The sequence below is a fragment of the Argentina silus genome (genome assembly GCF_951799395.1).
Source record: "Argentina silus genome assembly, chromosome: X".
Lineage (NCBI taxonomy): Eukaryota > Metazoa > Chordata > Actinopteri > Argentiniformes > Argentinidae > Argentina > Argentina silus.
In genome coordinates, this window is record NC_139653.1 from 41,195,929 (window position 1) to 41,212,636 (window position 16,708).

The window sequence follows — 16,708 nt, forward strand, 5'->3', positions numbered from 1 at the left end:
TCATTGTTGTATCACAGTGGTCTCATTGTGGTCTCATTGTGGTCTCATTGTGGTCTCATTGTGGTCTTATTGTGGTCTCATTGTGGTCTTATTTGTGGTCTGCTTCTGCTTGAGCATGCCTGCTGTACGCCTCAGCTGTGCTCTGCTCTGTTCTGCCTCTCTTTCTGTTGTTCTCCTCTTGGCCTGGCCTGTCGTTTCCTCACTGTCTCTTCCCCCTCTTCTTCTCTCTTCTCTTTCTTCCTTCAGCAAAACTATAAAGGTCAAAATCATTGATGACGAGGAGTATGAGAAAAACAAGACCTTCTACGTGGAGATCGGGGGTCCTCATCTGGTGGAGTCCAATGACAGTAAAGGTGGGGGATCTACTCGGGTGGGGATAGAGTGGGCTCAGGTACCCCTCCCCTCGCCGTGACCCCCCAAGGCTGACCCCTGGCCTCAGCCGGGCTTCCGCTGCACCGCACCTGCATGTTCACACCACCAGGGCGCACATAGGACATGGCAAGGAGGCTGGGGCACTCACGTTATCTATGGTCGAGTAGAATCACACACACACACAGACACACACACGCAGCAGTCTCCTCTCCCATCTCCCAGTGTGCCCTCAGTGGAAGTGAATGTGCGGTGGTGAGTCACCAAATCTCACCCCCACGACTGGTCGTGTGTCTGTGTGTGCGTGTGTGCGTGTGTGTGTGTGTGCGTGTGTGTGTGTGTGTGTGTGTGTTTACCATGCATGGTTCCAACCCCCCCTGTGTTGTTGTCTTGTCTCCCCCACAGGAAGTCCATAGCCATTAGAATACTTGACCGTGAGGAGTATGATAAGCAGTGCTCCTTCTACCTAGAGATGCAGCTGCCACAGTGGAGAAGGAGAGGATGGACAGGTGTGAGAGACGCTGAAACACACTCCGGAGGAGCGCACACACACACACACACACACACACACACACACTCATTAACACTCCTCTTTCACTTCCCTCACTCTCTAATTTCCACCCTTGCTTTTCTCCTCGTCTCTGTTCTCCCCCTCCAGACAGAAGTCTCTGATGGACTCAGTGTACTCACACCTTTCCTCTCCTCTCGCTCTCCTCCGTCTGGCTAACTGCGACTTCTCACCACGCTTAACTTCCTGTTTGCCATGTAATGTCCTATGTGCGATGACCTTTACAACAACAGTCACACTTTCATAGATGGTACTCAGAGATGGTAATCCATCTCTGCTACTACCCAAGGGACTCTGGTGGTTTAGTTTAGATGCATGCATCTGCACAGGAAGACTAAAATGGCCCCGAATGATGATGTCACCTCACTCCTGTACACTAAATATCCCTCCTCTGAAGATGAATATCATATCCCACGGTATAGAAATAGTATACTAATTACTTGCCTAGTGTACTAATTATAATACAGTACTGCCTATACGTTATCATTAAGCTTCACAATGTGTGAACGTTCGAGGGCTGCCCTCCAGCTGAAAGAAACACATTTAGAAACGCTGTGGTTATTTTATGTTTTATATGAAATACAATTATTTTACTAAATAACTATTATCTAATGTAATATAAGCTAAGGCAGTCAGAGCAGATTTCCCAAATCCATATGGTCTATTGGTCGATAATACGTTGGCCTCTCTACACATAAATTCAAACATATCTAACCAATGACACATAAGGCTAAATCAGCTAGAAGTTTATGCAGTGGATCTGTCGGGATACACTCACCATGTTCGCAACAATGTTAGCCAAATATCTGATACGGTAGATGAGATATGTATCAACCCACTTGGCCAAATAGCATGTTTACAATAGAATAGAACACTAGAATTAGAATAGAATAGAACACGAGAATTAGAATAGAATAGAATGTTTCTTTCCATGTCATGTTGGTAGATACTGATTCTTATTAGAGTTACAGCAGCTAGCTACTGGTGGTTGGCCAAGTTTGTGAATGTCGGAATATCTCTCGGCTGTTCGGCAGACGACGGGTGAAAAAGTACGAAAAATAAGCTTCAACTTTCGGTTATCGCTGTACACTTTTATTTCATATCACCCAAATATCAAAGCATTTCGCCAATTATGATAGAAAGCATTTTGATTGAGTAGGTTTTTATATTAATGTGGACGAAAGAATGAATGCTGCCCTTGCTCTCAATTTGAAAATTGGAACGTTGGAATTTCATATCACCCAAATATCAAAGCATTTCGCCAATTATGATAGAAAGTATTTTGATTGAGTAGGTTTTTATATTAATGTGGACGAAAGAATGAATGCTGCCCTTGCTCTCAATTTGAAAATTGGAACGTTGGAATTCAATTAGAAAATTGGAATTGCGCTCTATGTAACGGGGTAATATGGTGGGGACCCAAGTGCAGGAAGGACGCAGGAGTCAAGGTTTGCAATAATCCAAAAAAAATAGGTACTTCAGGTACCACCAATGGTGAAGGCTCAAGACAAACAGAAAAGACAAAGCCAGGCTTATAAGCTGGTGAATCAAATGAGATACCAGACACCTTAGGGTTGTTTCCAGGTTCTGGTTGACCCTCCCTGTCTGGCCGTTCGACTGGGGATAGTATCCAGAGGAGAGACTGACCGTTACGCCGATGGGGGTACAGAAGGCCTTCCAGAACCGGGCGGTGAACTGTAGACCCCGGTCGGAGACGATGTCCAGCGGGAGACCAAACACTCGGAAGACATGCAGGACCATGAGTTCTTTGGTCTCTCGGGCTGTAGGGAGTTTGGGGAGAGGCACAAATCGACAGGTCTTTGAAAAATTATCAACTATAACTAATTTGGCAGTGTTACCTTGTGAAGGTGGGGGACCAGTGATGAAGTCCAAGGCTATGTAATATAAACCATTTAGCTAACGCTTTTATCCAAAAGGACTTACATTGCAGTGAGTGCATATATTTTTCAGTATATATGGTCCCAGTGGGAAGTCAATCTACAACCTAAATGTTGTTAGTGCCTTGCTCTACCAACTGAGCCACAGAGGACCAAGGATGGTTAGGAAAGAATGAAATCAAAATGGTTGAAGAAGAGAGCCCACCGGGCGTTTGGAGTCCTTCATGTGGGCCAGATTTTTGTGGTCAGTCCAAAAGACGAAAGGGTGTTGAGAGCCCTCCAACCAGTCCCTCCACACCTCCAGAGCCAGCTTGACGGCCAACAGTTCCTTATTCCCAATGTCGTTGTTATGCTCAGCGGGCATCAGGCGGTGAGAGAAGAAGGCACATGGATGTAATTTGTTGTCACTGGTGCGCTGGGACAGAACACCTCCAACACCTACATCGGACGGGGCCACCTCGACGACGAAGAGGAGTGCTGGATCTAGGATAACCAGGACAGGAGCCGATGTGAAGCGCTGCTTGAGGTCCTTGAAAGCCTCTCCTGCATCGGTTCCTCGATCGTAGACCGAGGAGGACTTGGGGAGACTCATCGGCGCTCGGGTGATGATGGACAGGGGCTGTTCGGGACTCGGGAATGAGGAAGCTGTCGACCGGCATTCTTGATGTCTCTCCCGTATGTGATTATCCACACCCAGGTGCTACCCCAAACCAAGTGGCACAAGGAACATAACACAAAAAAGGGTCCATAGTGGCCACTAGTGGCCAGTGGAGGAAGCAGCAGGTGTAATTCCTTACATCCTATTATGACGTTTTTTTTTATGATAACAACCTATACTAAGAACAATACTGTTACAATACTATTGTAACTACTGTTACTGTCTTGCATATAGGCAAGAGTGTGCGTGTGTGTGTGCGTGCGTTCCACTGTGTTTGACCTGTTTCACAGTACTGTACCTCATGAAATAACTCCAGTTATAATCTAATTTTATAAATTATAATTCCAATTTTATGGATATCTTATATTCCTGAAAAAAATATTTTTAATTTATAATGCCATGTGATACCCTATGAAGATTTATGATACACGCTGATCAAAGAGGAAGGCTGAATAAAAAAATATTACAAGGATGAAGATCAAACCCTCTCCTCCTCTCTAAACCAGGACAACCTGTCAAACCATAAAACAAGATCAAAGTCAGACTCAGACAAGCGATGCCATAGACATTTGGAGCAGATACGATTACACGTGTGCAATTCCTTCTGTAAGTGAATTTTAGAACGCGAGGAATATGTGTGCCCGTTAGTACACAGACTAATTGCCATTGCCAGTGATGGCTAATGTGTGTGCTGTGTGTTTAATGCGCACATACACTCATAATACACATACACACACGCACACATGCAAGCACGCACGCACGCACACACGCACACACACACACACACACACACACACACACAAACATACACACACACACACACACACACACACACGCACACACACACACACACACACACACACACTATAAACACTTGGTCCTGGGTGGCTCCTGGGGTTTTTATGACAAAGCTAATTAAACCCTCCAGGATGTCTCTGCTGTCCTTCTGATGAAACCCAGCACAGTCCCAGTTTCATCTTCTAGTTGGTTATTATTATTACCCCTGTTTCCCTTTGTCCTGTTATACAGTATGTCCTGTTATACAGTATGTCCTGTTCTACTCTGTTAAACTCCGGGCAGTTGGACTGCTACAGAGCCGTAGGAGAGATTCTTTGTGTCTCTCGGTGGCCATTATGGGACAGAATGGTCGGTCAGACAACAGTGACGGCCACATATCCCACAGACTAATGATTCCATTATTGTGTTATCTTTTACAAGCAAGGTTATTTATGGAGCTATTTGATCTGTAACCAGTGCTCAGCACAGTGCTGGATCAATTCCTAATCCAACAGTCAGCATGTTGGAACTAGTGTGGGTATGCATGTTGGAACCCACTGTGTGGGCTTGCACAGTCTTATTTTGGTTGTGGAAATAGTATAAAGGTGATTTGGAAAATAAATAGATAGATTGGCTGGGTAGTTGAACAATTTGAGAGGGATTAGATAGATAGATAGATAGATAGATAGATAGATAGATAGATAGATAGATGAAATAGGGGAGGGATAGATAGATCAATACAATTAAAGTTAAGTATGAGTTAAAGTATGAGTTATACTGTGAAAGCAGTTATGACTGGCAATAGGAAGAAAGGATGATGGCTGAGAAAGTGAGATAGGATGGACAGATGGATAAAAGATGGTTAGAGGGTAGGATAGCCAGATAGATGAGAGAGAACGTTAGATATAGATAGATATACATTATTATAAGTATGAGGAAAAACAATAGTTGGACTTGCTGAAGCAAGCCTACTAATAAAGGCTGATTCAAGCTTCATTGACAACATTGCAACCGGGAGTCTGGTTCGCGAAGGTTGCGCAACTGTTGCAGAGGAGGTTGTACATGCGGTCGCGTACCTCTCTCGATTTCTCGACGAGCGACCGGCCGCGCAGATGTTGCACACCATTGATTGGCTGCTGGTTAGTGAATGGAGACGGAGCTGAAGTAGTTCAGTACCGGAAGAAGATTCGGGACAAATTTGTACGAATGAAAGGAAAGCTGGAGAAAACAAAGAAAAGTGGAGCTGCGGCTGGGAATCAAACAAAGCCCACCTTTTCGTTATGCTTTCCTGGCTGGAAGTATTCATAAAGCACCGGGAGACCGAGACAAACTATCCTGAGGTAAATACAGGCAGCCTTTGTTTACTAGCTAGCTAGTTAAGAAACAAAGCTAACTAGCCACTAGCCTACAGTACAGTCTGACTTCTGCCACCCCTACTTTGACTGCAGCTGTTCTCAACCATTAATTATGTAATCGGTAATATGAACCAGAAGTGATCACAGAAGTGTAATGACACTACTGCGCACATGTTGTGCGCAGGCGACGCAGAAGTATGAATTACATAGTGCTTGCAACAGTGTTGCGCAGCGCAAACCACATACTAGTAGAAGCATGTAGAGGCCTTAAGTGTGACGGATAACTACAGTTGGCTTGCTAGTTACTTAGCTAGCTATATTTCGAGATTAGACTGAAGGGTAGCATCCTGTCTAGTTAGTATTTTTTGTAAAAGACAGAGCTAGCTAGCTAGAGACATAAGGAACTGTGCACATGTGTTTTTGTGCATGCGAGTGTGTATGTGTGTGTATGTGTGTGTGGGCGTGTGTGTGTGGGTGTGTGGGGGGGGGGGGGGATCTGCACCCAAAGCCACAGATGTACTTCATATGTCTCCAGCAAGTCGGAGGAAGCTTTCAGAAAGAACTGACTGACTGACTGACTGACTGACTGACTGACTGACTGACTGACTGACTGACTGACTGACTGTCTGAGCCCAACAAACAAACACTGATTAGTGCTCTGCCTTTTCTCTTTTAACTGAGCCCCGGTTTATTACGACAGTGAGTTAGTGACAGAGTGACCGTAAATCAGTCGACAGAGCGCAACTCGGCCCCGGGAACACAACACTGCCTAGTGATGCAACAAAACCAAAGTGAAGTATTTTCTATTCTGGGCGGCAGCATTGTCTTACGACAGGTGGCATCATTCCTACGTGACACTCGGTGCTATCTGGCGTGAGACAATGGGGCGTCAGAGCAGCGTGACAACTCTGCCGGAAACAGTTGTTAGCCAGTATGACATTACAATATGATAATTACCTGAATTAGTACAGAATTGTTTAATTACATCATAGTTATACTTAAAATTGACATAATAATAATAATAATAATAATAATAATAATAATAATAATAATAATAATAATTGATAAATTAACTCATAAATTAACCATCTATTTAGGTGGACACAGGCGATTTTGTAGAGAAGAGAAGAGACGAGGGTCAAGGGTCAAGTGACCCACGAGACAGCAAGCGATGTTGCAGCTCTTGGTGCACATCCAGTTAGCCTGTGTGGAGTAGTACTGAAGAATTGGAAATAAAACACTGAAGAATAGAGGACGGGTTAAGAATAATGCATACATTTATGGACATGATGAATCAAACGCAACCCAAGTGGTCACACGACCAGTTAACACAAGTTAACATTACGTTATATCTGACTACAAAAGATAGACAATCAATCATATCGGATCCTAGATTCATTAAGAAAAACCAAAATGCTCATTTACCATGCCCTCAAGTTAAGATAAATCGGATTGCAAGGAGTTTACGCTCAGGCCGATATGTGAAGCTGAAGACTCACTCTACGTGTCGTTAAACATGTGAACATTAGACATTAAATGGGAGAACCTGGTCACGATTATGTCGTGCTGTCTTAACAGAACCTTTATCTAGCACACAGCATCACATTAATGCACATAGGAAGAATGAGAATAGAGTATCAACAAAACAACCAATTTAACAGTTTTAAAGCAACATATGACTGTAAGCCTAACCACACGTTAACGGTGGTCAAGGACAACACAGGAGACCGGTGGCCGTGGGCCTAACCCAAGTGACTCAAAGGACATCTTGCTGTCCTTCTCCTTAAATATCATTCCCAAACAAAGGACAAGGTGTGAGACACATTACAATCGCAAAGGAATTGAGGTGTGATTTCTTCAGGATGTCCGCCAGGCAAGCTCATTCAACATTAAATTGGTATACACATTTAAATCAAGGCTGGCGTCCCCAAAATCCGTATACAGTACTGTAGGCTAGTTGGCAACAAAGCCACATTGGCAAAGGCTCTGATCACTTGAAAGGCAACAAAACCCCCCCAAAAAACAGGAAGGTAATGTGTTTGTTCACAATTAGCACCCTCAGTCTTTGTGCATTATGGAGATTGGAGAACGTTATTTATTAAATCTGGCAGCGCTTCTTTTGATGTACTAAAGGCTGAGTACTTTCCAATATTTGCAAATTAACAGAGTGCCAAATACACAGGACTTGAGTTTTCTTTTTCCTTTTTACGTTTAGCAACGCAATCCGGGAAACCAGCAGCACAATAGTGACATCATGATTCGTGACATCCATGCTGCTTCTGCGTCCAGCCAAGAACAGTGTTACCCTCCAGAGTGGCCCCAAACACCAGGCTTCCTTTCCCAGCATGCCTTTCTCTGTGTGTGTGTGTGTGTGTGTGTGTGTGTGTGTGTGTGTGTGTGTGCCTGTGTGTGTGTGTGTGTGTGTGTGTGTGTGTGTGCCTGTGTGTGTGTGTGTGTGTGTGTGTGTGTGTGTGTCTGTGTCTGTGTGCCTGTGTGTCTGTGTGGCTGTGGCTGTGTCTGTGTGAGACTGATCCAGGCTGACAGCAGCCAGGGCTTGGCTGCGACTGAGGCTCCTCTCCTCTCCGTCCTTCCATCGTCTGCTTGCGTTTCATCCCCCCGTCTCTGTCAGCTGGGTAGCAGTGGGAAGCCTCTTTCTTCTCGTTTTCCCTTCCTCTGTTTGGTTACCTCTGTTCTCCTTTGCTTTTCAAGTGTTTCATGTGTTTCATGTGTGTTTGTTCCCTGAGTGGCTCCTTCTCGTGAAGGAGTTTGTGTGTAGGTGCCAGCAGTGGTGGGGAAACTCTGTCTGGAGGGCTGGAGCTAATGATTTGAGTAATGCAATGATCTGTTTATAGTGATAGGTCTGGATGAGGGATGACTGTATCTCTGTTCCCTGCACAAGACATGATGTACTCTGGTGTCTGACATAATGTATTGAGTTTAATGAGACTGAGCATGTGGGGGTTGATTAATCAGTTTGCTAAGACTTGGGAGTATGAAAGGAAGATATGCATTTACCGTAGCCTGGGTATTTTAGATTTGTAAATATGTGGATACTGTAGATGAGTAGTCTCATTACAGATAAAAGATCCACCCTCACCCATACTGTAGTCTTAGTCATTTAATAACTCAAATACAAATATAATGTTTCCATTTCAAATCTTTTTTTTAGATATTGAAATGAAACTGTAATTGTCAAGCTGTGAAGCCTCACAATTTCAAAATGTTCCAGCTAGCCTTAGTCATGAGAGCTCTGTGTATCCATGGTTTAGTGGGTGCTGTGCGTACATTTCAGTATATACCGTTATAACAGCTCTGAAACAGTAGAAGGTTCCATTGTGTTCCCTAGGCGACACCCCCTGCAGTCTTACTGTAGCTGCATCAGTACGACAGGGTGGGCCATGTACGAGTCTGTTGGAGAAGCTCCACTTTGAAAGCTAAACAAATTATAGCCTAGTCTAAGCAGAACCAAATGAAAGTGCATACTCCGGACTGGGCTCTGCTCTGGACTACACACACACACACACACACACACACACACACACACACACACACACACACACACACACACACACACACACACACACACACACACACACACACACACACACACAGTCTCTCTCTCTCTCTCTCTCTCTCTCTCTCTCTCTCTCTCTCTCTCTCTCTCTCTCTCTAACACACACTCACACACACACATAAGCTCTTCAGCCAGCAGCCATCAGCATTAAGGACTCTGCTTTCTCACTAAAGAGAGGAGATAGAGAGAGAGACAGAGAGAGACAGAGAAGGATCACTCCCAACAAGGCCTATAGTATATCCAAATGCTCATTTGAATATAGGGGAGTGGGGAGGGGAGGGAGGTGGAGAGATGAAGAACATAGAGAGAGAGAGAGAGAGGATGAAAATGAGAGAGGTAGAGAGAGATAGGGAAGCAAAGGAGAGCCTCATTCCCGGGCCCTAGTATGTCAAATGGATGATTGATAGTGACGGGGATAAAGAAAACACGGTGTTCCGTCCTCCCTAGAACATTCCGCCTGTGTCAAATGTATTCAGTAGCTCCAGCAGCAACAGCAGCCTGGACTCTGAGGACCGGGAGTGGATAACAAGGTTAACAAGCCAGTAATAATTACACCTGAGACTCACCTTTCCTTTAATTGAGTTCATTAAGGCATTCATTAGACACAGTAACGTCAGGTTTTTCTAGCAGCAACACGCTGTTCAGCTAACATAGTTTGGCCTCAGTGACCATTCTATTACATTTTAGTTCAAGCTTTCAAGCTTTCTAAAAGCTTCCTAATGGTTGTAATGACTGTTTAATAGGTAGCGATCAAGGAATGAGATCCATTGAGAGAAATATTTCATTTACGAAAGCTGTTCTGGTCCGGAAAAAGCACTTTCTGCAATGGAGTGTCCTACCCGACACTCGATTTGCATATGAACATGTTGTTACAGCCAGGAGTGTCCTAGGGGAGTGGACTCACCGATTTTCCCTTTCTGTCTCTGGTGGCTGCCTCTTCGAATCATGCACGCATGGAGAAATATTATTATTAGGGAAGATGTTGTTTGGAAATTTAAACAGAATTAAACAGATTTCTAACAAACTTGCACCCTGCCCCTAAAGCTCTAGTCAGTGGGAGTACATTGGACCAAGATCATAACCCACATTTGTAGAGAAGAAAAGAAAACATCTATAGTGCTGTTTTTTCACAGAGGCAATAGCAATTGAAAGTAGCACCTATAGTACAGTGGCAGAAATCGAAAGTCAGGGTCATTGTAATGCATGGATTGAAATGAAGAATGGTATCAAACACGTGTAAACATGTGTAATGTAATCCATTACATGCAGTGCTGTGCCATCTGGAATGGCTTTCTGAATCGTTTCCCCAAATGGTATCGCTGTACCAGGCCTCAGGACGACAGCGGTTCTGAATCAGCAACATGCACCCCGCAGAGAAATAGAAATAGAGAGATGGGAGAGAGAGACATGGAGAGAGATGGAAATAGAGGTGTAGAGTGAACGAGGATGGAGAGAAAGAGGGATTGAAAATAGGAGTCATAAAGCCATGTGTGCTTTGGCTGGGAGAAGAGAGACACAATTTTTCTCTCCAATATCTCTAAAATATTCATACCCTGAATCAGAGACTTTCTCTTTATGATAATGTTCTCATTTTGGATTAACACAATCCAATGGGACTCAGAAGTCACAGTGTCTTTACACTACAAAGTAATGTCGCCTCTTGGCTATGTCATCATTAGCCTGTGGTTAAGATTAGCAGAAACCAGGTCATCATGACATAACACGCTGCCCCAAGACTTTTGTACAGACGGAACATGGTGAGAACCCTCAAACAAAAACACGTGTGTAGAAAAGACAATATCAGCTGGTGGGCTTGGTTTTGGAACGAGTCTGACAAGCACATCAGTTCCGCCAGCTACAGGGGCACTCAGGTGGTTGTCAAAAAAATGCTCTTATCTAATGACCTGAACCCCAGTAGAAATACCTCACCAAGTACACCTCATACAACCCTAATGAACACTTGAGATACCGGTGACGACATGCTCATAACAGCCTTAATGATGTTAGCACAGCCAATACCTTTCTAAATATGACTGGAATCATTTCATTAGTTAACCACACTTGAAGAGAGCTCACACACACAGCCATAATGATCTAATTAAATCTCCTATTTAATTGGACAGTTAGTGTAAGACCTATAAGACTACATTACCAACATCCCACATGGCATTTAGTTTTTTTTTTGTTGGTCTAGGTATGGCCCATAATCAGCTTAAATGTCCCAATTCATGCAAGTGCTCTTCAATTTAAGTCATTGTAGTATGAGCAATATTAAGCAGCTGTAGCGTAAATGCTTTGAGTCCACTCTTCGTGTTAGGAGTTGATATCTGTTGAGTAGGATTAACCTTTTACTCAACAGATATCATAATGGGACTGGATGGTTAATGGAGGTCAATCAGAATTAATACGACATTTCAAACCAAAGTGGGTCTTCCACATTCAGTGGCTGTGATGGCCATGAGCTGGATGACTGCCTAAGATATAACGGTTCTACAGTATTATAGTATTATGTAATTTACCTGTTTACACTACGTTTACAGTATTATTTACCTGTTTGTGTAGATGGATCAGTTGTGTTTATGATACCTATCGATGTTTCCACACCCCTCCCCTCCCCTGCTTCTGTCCTTCAGTCCCCTACCCTCACCCACACCCCTCCTGCTGTTATCCCTGCTGATCCCTTCGCTCCAAGGTTGTTACAGTATGATCCCCTTCCTCTCCACCCACGCCTCTCCTCGCCACTCCAGCGGGAATGAGCCTGTCAGGGGGACGGCTGCAGGTGTCCCCCCCTGCCTGATGTAGATGACTGTGTGTGTGTGTGTGTGTGTGTGTGTGTGTGTCTGTGTGTGTGTGTGTGTGTGTGTGTGTGTGTGTGCTTGTGTGTGCGTGTGTGTGTGTGTGTGTGTGTGTGTGTGTGTGTGTGTGTGTGTGTGCGCGCTTGTGTGTGCGTGTGTGTGTGTGTGTGCGTGTGTGTGTGTGTGTGGGGGGGGGGGGTGGGTGGGAGGGTCGGGGGGGCGGCGGTGTACCTGATGTCTCATAATATACAACAGTGTCAATTTCTTCAACAATGTAACATGTAGATAGTTTATCAGTGAGATTGCCAAATCCTAAAAGACAAAATAAGGTGGCCTGTACTGTATTATGCAAAATAAATAACTTCAGATCATTGGATGGCTATTTTACACAGCTCTATAAAATGGGTGTTACTGTATGTATGTACTGTGACCAGTGCCAGTGTTTGGCCCAGCTAACCTCTTCATTGGTTCTGTCCCTGCTGCAGAGGAGCCAGAGAAGGAGGTAGAAGAGGAGGAGCCTCTCACAGGAGTTGATGATGACGATCGACGCATTGCTGAAATGGGCCGACCCATGCTTGGGGACCATGTCAAACTTGAAATCATCATAGAGGAATCCTACGAGTTTAAGGTGTGTGTGTGTGTGTGTGTGTGTGTGTGTGTGTGTGTGTGTGTGTGTGTGTCTCTCCAGGCTCTCCTTTCTCTCTCGCACACCCAAATGCATGCTCTTTGCTCCCTCTCTCTCCCACACACACTCTTCAGACAGAGAGAGTGATGGGTGTGTGCTTGTGAGCACTTGACAGATCGTGTCCTGTGGTTAGTGAAGTGGCTCTCTACAGTGTGTGTGTGTGTGTGTGTGTGTGTGTGTGTGTGTGTGTGTGTGTGTGTGTGTGTGTGTGTGTGAGGGTGGGTGGGTGGGTGGCTAGGGCAGGGAGCCTGTAGCTGAGCTGAAGTACTCCTCTCTATCCCTGGGGGGCTGGATAGCTTTAATTGCGTCTAACCTCGGCAAGCGACAGCTTCGAGAGAGCTTCAACTTTCAGAAGGTAGAACTTTAGTATTTGGAGATTAATAAAGTTACACAAGCCCTGAATCCTTTAGCTGAGGTTAGCAGATAAGCCCACCATGGAGAAAGGTGATTGTTAGCACTAGAGGAGCAGTCATGATGAGTTCATGTATAAAGAGTTTGGCCAACTTTGACACCGGATGTTTGTGACATTTGCCTGTCTTTGCTCTTCAAGCACTGTACAGCATCAGCCCAATACACTTAGCCAAGGGCTACACAGTAGATGAGTTGAAGTCAGGAGAGTCTGTCTGGCTCTCCAAACGTTGATCCATTATCTCTCAGAGGCCCTATAGAAGAGCACGATAGAGCTGTCCATCATCTCTACCTGGCCAACCGGAAGACAGACCACGCAGCCTACAATTTGCATTCCTCCAGTCAACTCAATAAGCATTGATGTTTCCCTCCCAAGGAAAGAGAGGGATATCTGATTTCCCTTTGACTGACTTTGAGGGAGAAGGAGGAGGGGATGGAGGATGAGGAAAGAGGGGGTGTCCTTCTGGGAGGTGGAATTCAAGCTTTTCCTGGTTTGGGAATCTATACAGCCTGTGATTAGGATTGATTTTCTGAATCCTGAGTATGCTGTAGGAATGCTATGAGGAATGCCTGGCCCTGTCTGTCTCCTGGGAATGGGCTGCTATCTAACGGATCACTGCTTATGGATGCAGCCTTGCGGTCTCTCTCTCTCTCTCTCTCTCTCTCTCTCTCTCTCTCTCTCTCTCTCTCTCTCTCTCTCTCTCTCTCTCTCTCTCTCTCTCTCTCTCTCTCTCTCTCCCCTCTGGTGCACTGGGTTGTCGACAGTGAAGTACTCGATGTCACAATAGTAAATAGACATCATCACATTTCTGTCCCTAAGGACTGGAGGCTCTTGGTTGTGCTGCATGTAATAGCACTGCTACAGCAGGGTTAGGGGCTAACCCTAACCCTAACCCTAACCCTTTAGTTAATAAAGGTATGTAGGAGAGGTAGCCTCCTTATTTTTCTTATCATTTGCACAGGTGGCTGAAATACACTCTCACTAACTTTTTATTTACACAAACCTTTGCTTCATTGCATATTATATTTAATACAATGTCATCTACTGTTATTTTAAGATGTTGCACATATTTGAAATGGCTGAAATGGAAGTAGCTAAATAAGTAATCATACTGTATGTGTCATGTATATGTCATATGATGTACTTCTGAAGCATCCCCTCTAACCTTGTGTTTCCTCCTCTAATATGCAGAATACTGTGGACAAGCTGATTAAGAAGACCAACCTGGCCCTGCTGGTGGGGACCAACAGCTGGAGAGACCAGTTCATCGAGGCCATCACAGTCAGCGCCGGTGAGTAATGGTCCAATGCCCTGACCGTGATGTGAACAGTGTGGTTTGCAGAGGAGGAGTTAAAAAGGGTTTTTGTGTGTGCGTGTGTGCGACAGAGAGAGAGAGAGAGAGAGAGAGAGAGATGGAGAGTGAGAAATCATACACCTTACTGCAGAGGTGCAGCTTCTCTCCGGCCACCTGGTGGATGTCTTGACTACTGCAGTCTGTGGCCTTGAGGAATTATCGATGTATGTGTCCAATTGTGTGCGTGTGTTTCGAAATGAGTGGTACTTCCACAGAGGATGTGTTCACAACTTTAGAGATGTGTAAGTGTGTTACAGTCTTTTACAGCCTAGGTAGGTCCTCAGGCTCACCTCTGTTGTTTCTGTTGACAAGAGATAATGTGTAGTGTGTGTGTGTGTGTGTGTGTGTGTGTGTGTGTGTGTGTGTGTGTGTGTGTGTGTGTGTGTGTGTGTGTGTGTCTGTTCTAGTTAGCTACCCTGTCGCCCAATCTTTGTTCCCTGTGTGGCTCTATTAATGAAAAGAACTGTCTCCACTCTCTTATCTGGGATTAGGCTGTGTGCTCAGGCTCTGACAGCGGGAGTGTGTGTGTGTGTGTGTGTGTGTGTGTGTGTGTGTGTGTGTGTGTGTGTGTGTGTGTGAGAGAGAGAGAGAAAGAAGTTGTAAGAATAGTGAAAGAAGGCTTCGTAATAATGAGAGGTTGTCCAGCCTTGCATAGCAATAACACCCAGCCCACTCAAACATGCACATAGTGTACATACACACACCCTACCCCCAGGCTAACTATATATTCGACAAATTAGGAAGCTTTAGTTGAAAGTCTAACACAGGGAGAAGCAAAGTAGGGAGAAGCAAAGCTCTTTAGATGATATGTGTCAGACTGCGAACCATCACACACTACACCCTCAGAGTTGTCTTCACCTCATTGCACTGCAGAACAGAGAATAAAGCACTCACACCGTCCCTCTCAGCACTCCTAGCATTTTCCACCTTTGGCATTAACACTGCTAGCATTTACCATTAAACACCCCCTAGCACTCAGTGGTTATAATAGCATTTAATTGTTGCATATAGTGCTAAATAGCACAAAGCACTTACAGTTTTTGGGGGAAAAAGAGAGAGAGTACTAACAAATCTGTTAACCCAAGGTCTACCCAACAAATATACACAGGTGCATGTGCGCGCGCGCACACACACACACACATCCCATTCATCATCAAAGCACTCTGCCCGCCCTGGGGTAGGTAGCTGTTCTACCCCGCCCTGTGGTAGGTAGCTGTTCTACCCCGCCCTGGGGTAGGTATCTGTTCTTCACCTCAGGCTAGTACCCTGCAGGCTGTTGTTTAGCCTAACACTGAGTCTCCTGGGCTGACAACACACACACACACACACACACACACACACACACACACACACACACACACACACATCAGGTAAAGTATTTAAGATGCTTCCTGTGAAACACTGGTGGTGGAGCTCTCTCTTCTGGACTTACAGTATTGCTGCTGCTGTGTTTAAAATGCTCAGAGAGTCATGAAATATTGATCTCCCCTCCTCCTCGCTCTCTCTCGCCCTCCCTCTCTTTTTCTTTCTTTCTTTCTTTCCTTTACCCGGTGGCCCTTCAGACTATATTTACACTGCCTCAGAAGAGAGAGAGAGACAGAGAGAATGTGGCAGGGATAGATAGAGAGAGAGAGCAGTGTAGCATTGACTTCACAGCATTAGCCATACAAGTTAGTTAAAGAGGAAATCATGGACTTCACTCTGCTCTGTGTGTGTGTGTGTGTGTGTGTGTGTGTGTGTGTGTGTGTGTGTGTGTGTGTGTGTGTGTGTGTGGTGCACCTGTGTGTGTGGGTGCACCTGTGTGTGTGTGTGTGTGTGTGTGTGTGTGCACCTGTGTGTGTGCTTGCCTGTGTGTGTGTGTAATATAATATAATAATGCAGTTAAGCTGACACTTTTATCCAAAGTGATTTACATTGCAGTGAGTGCTTGCATTTTTCAGTATATATGGTCCCTGCGGTGGGTGCACCTGTGTGTGTGTGTGTGTGTGTGTGTGTGTGTGTGTGTGTGTGTGTGTGTGTGTGTGTGTGTTAGGGTTGGGCCGTTGGAAGGTTTTACCAGTAGCATACCAGTGTAATTCCTGCCACACCGTCCATACCATTATTTTGCCATTACACCTGCCAAGCGTAGGAATTAATTAATAAAATGGTATATGCAAGGCTTGATCAGTGACATTGTGGAACATTTTTGTGCATTCTACGGTAGCCAGAGAGAGAGAAAGAAAAGTTCTGGAGCTACCAGCTAGTAAACTCGTCTGAAGTAATCTGT

At 44.8% G+C, this 16,708-nt stretch overlaps 1 protein-coding gene across 2 annotated transcripts in view; it reads left to right on the forward strand.

Annotated features, from left to right (window-relative positions):
• slc8a1b (solute carrier family 8 member 1b) overlaps positions 1-16,708 on the forward strand; it is a 116,999-nt gene that overhangs the window by 79,781 nt on the left and 20,510 nt on the right. For both annotated transcript variants that reach the window (XM_083695042.1, XM_083695043.1), the window contains 3 exons: positions 775-878; positions 12,480-12,622; positions 14,280-14,379. In XM_083695042.1, coding sequence (XP_083551168.1) covers positions 775-878; positions 12,480-12,622; positions 14,280-14,379 — 347 coding nt within the window. The remainder of the gene's footprint in view (positions 1-774; positions 879-12,479; positions 12,623-14,279; positions 14,380-16,708) is intronic.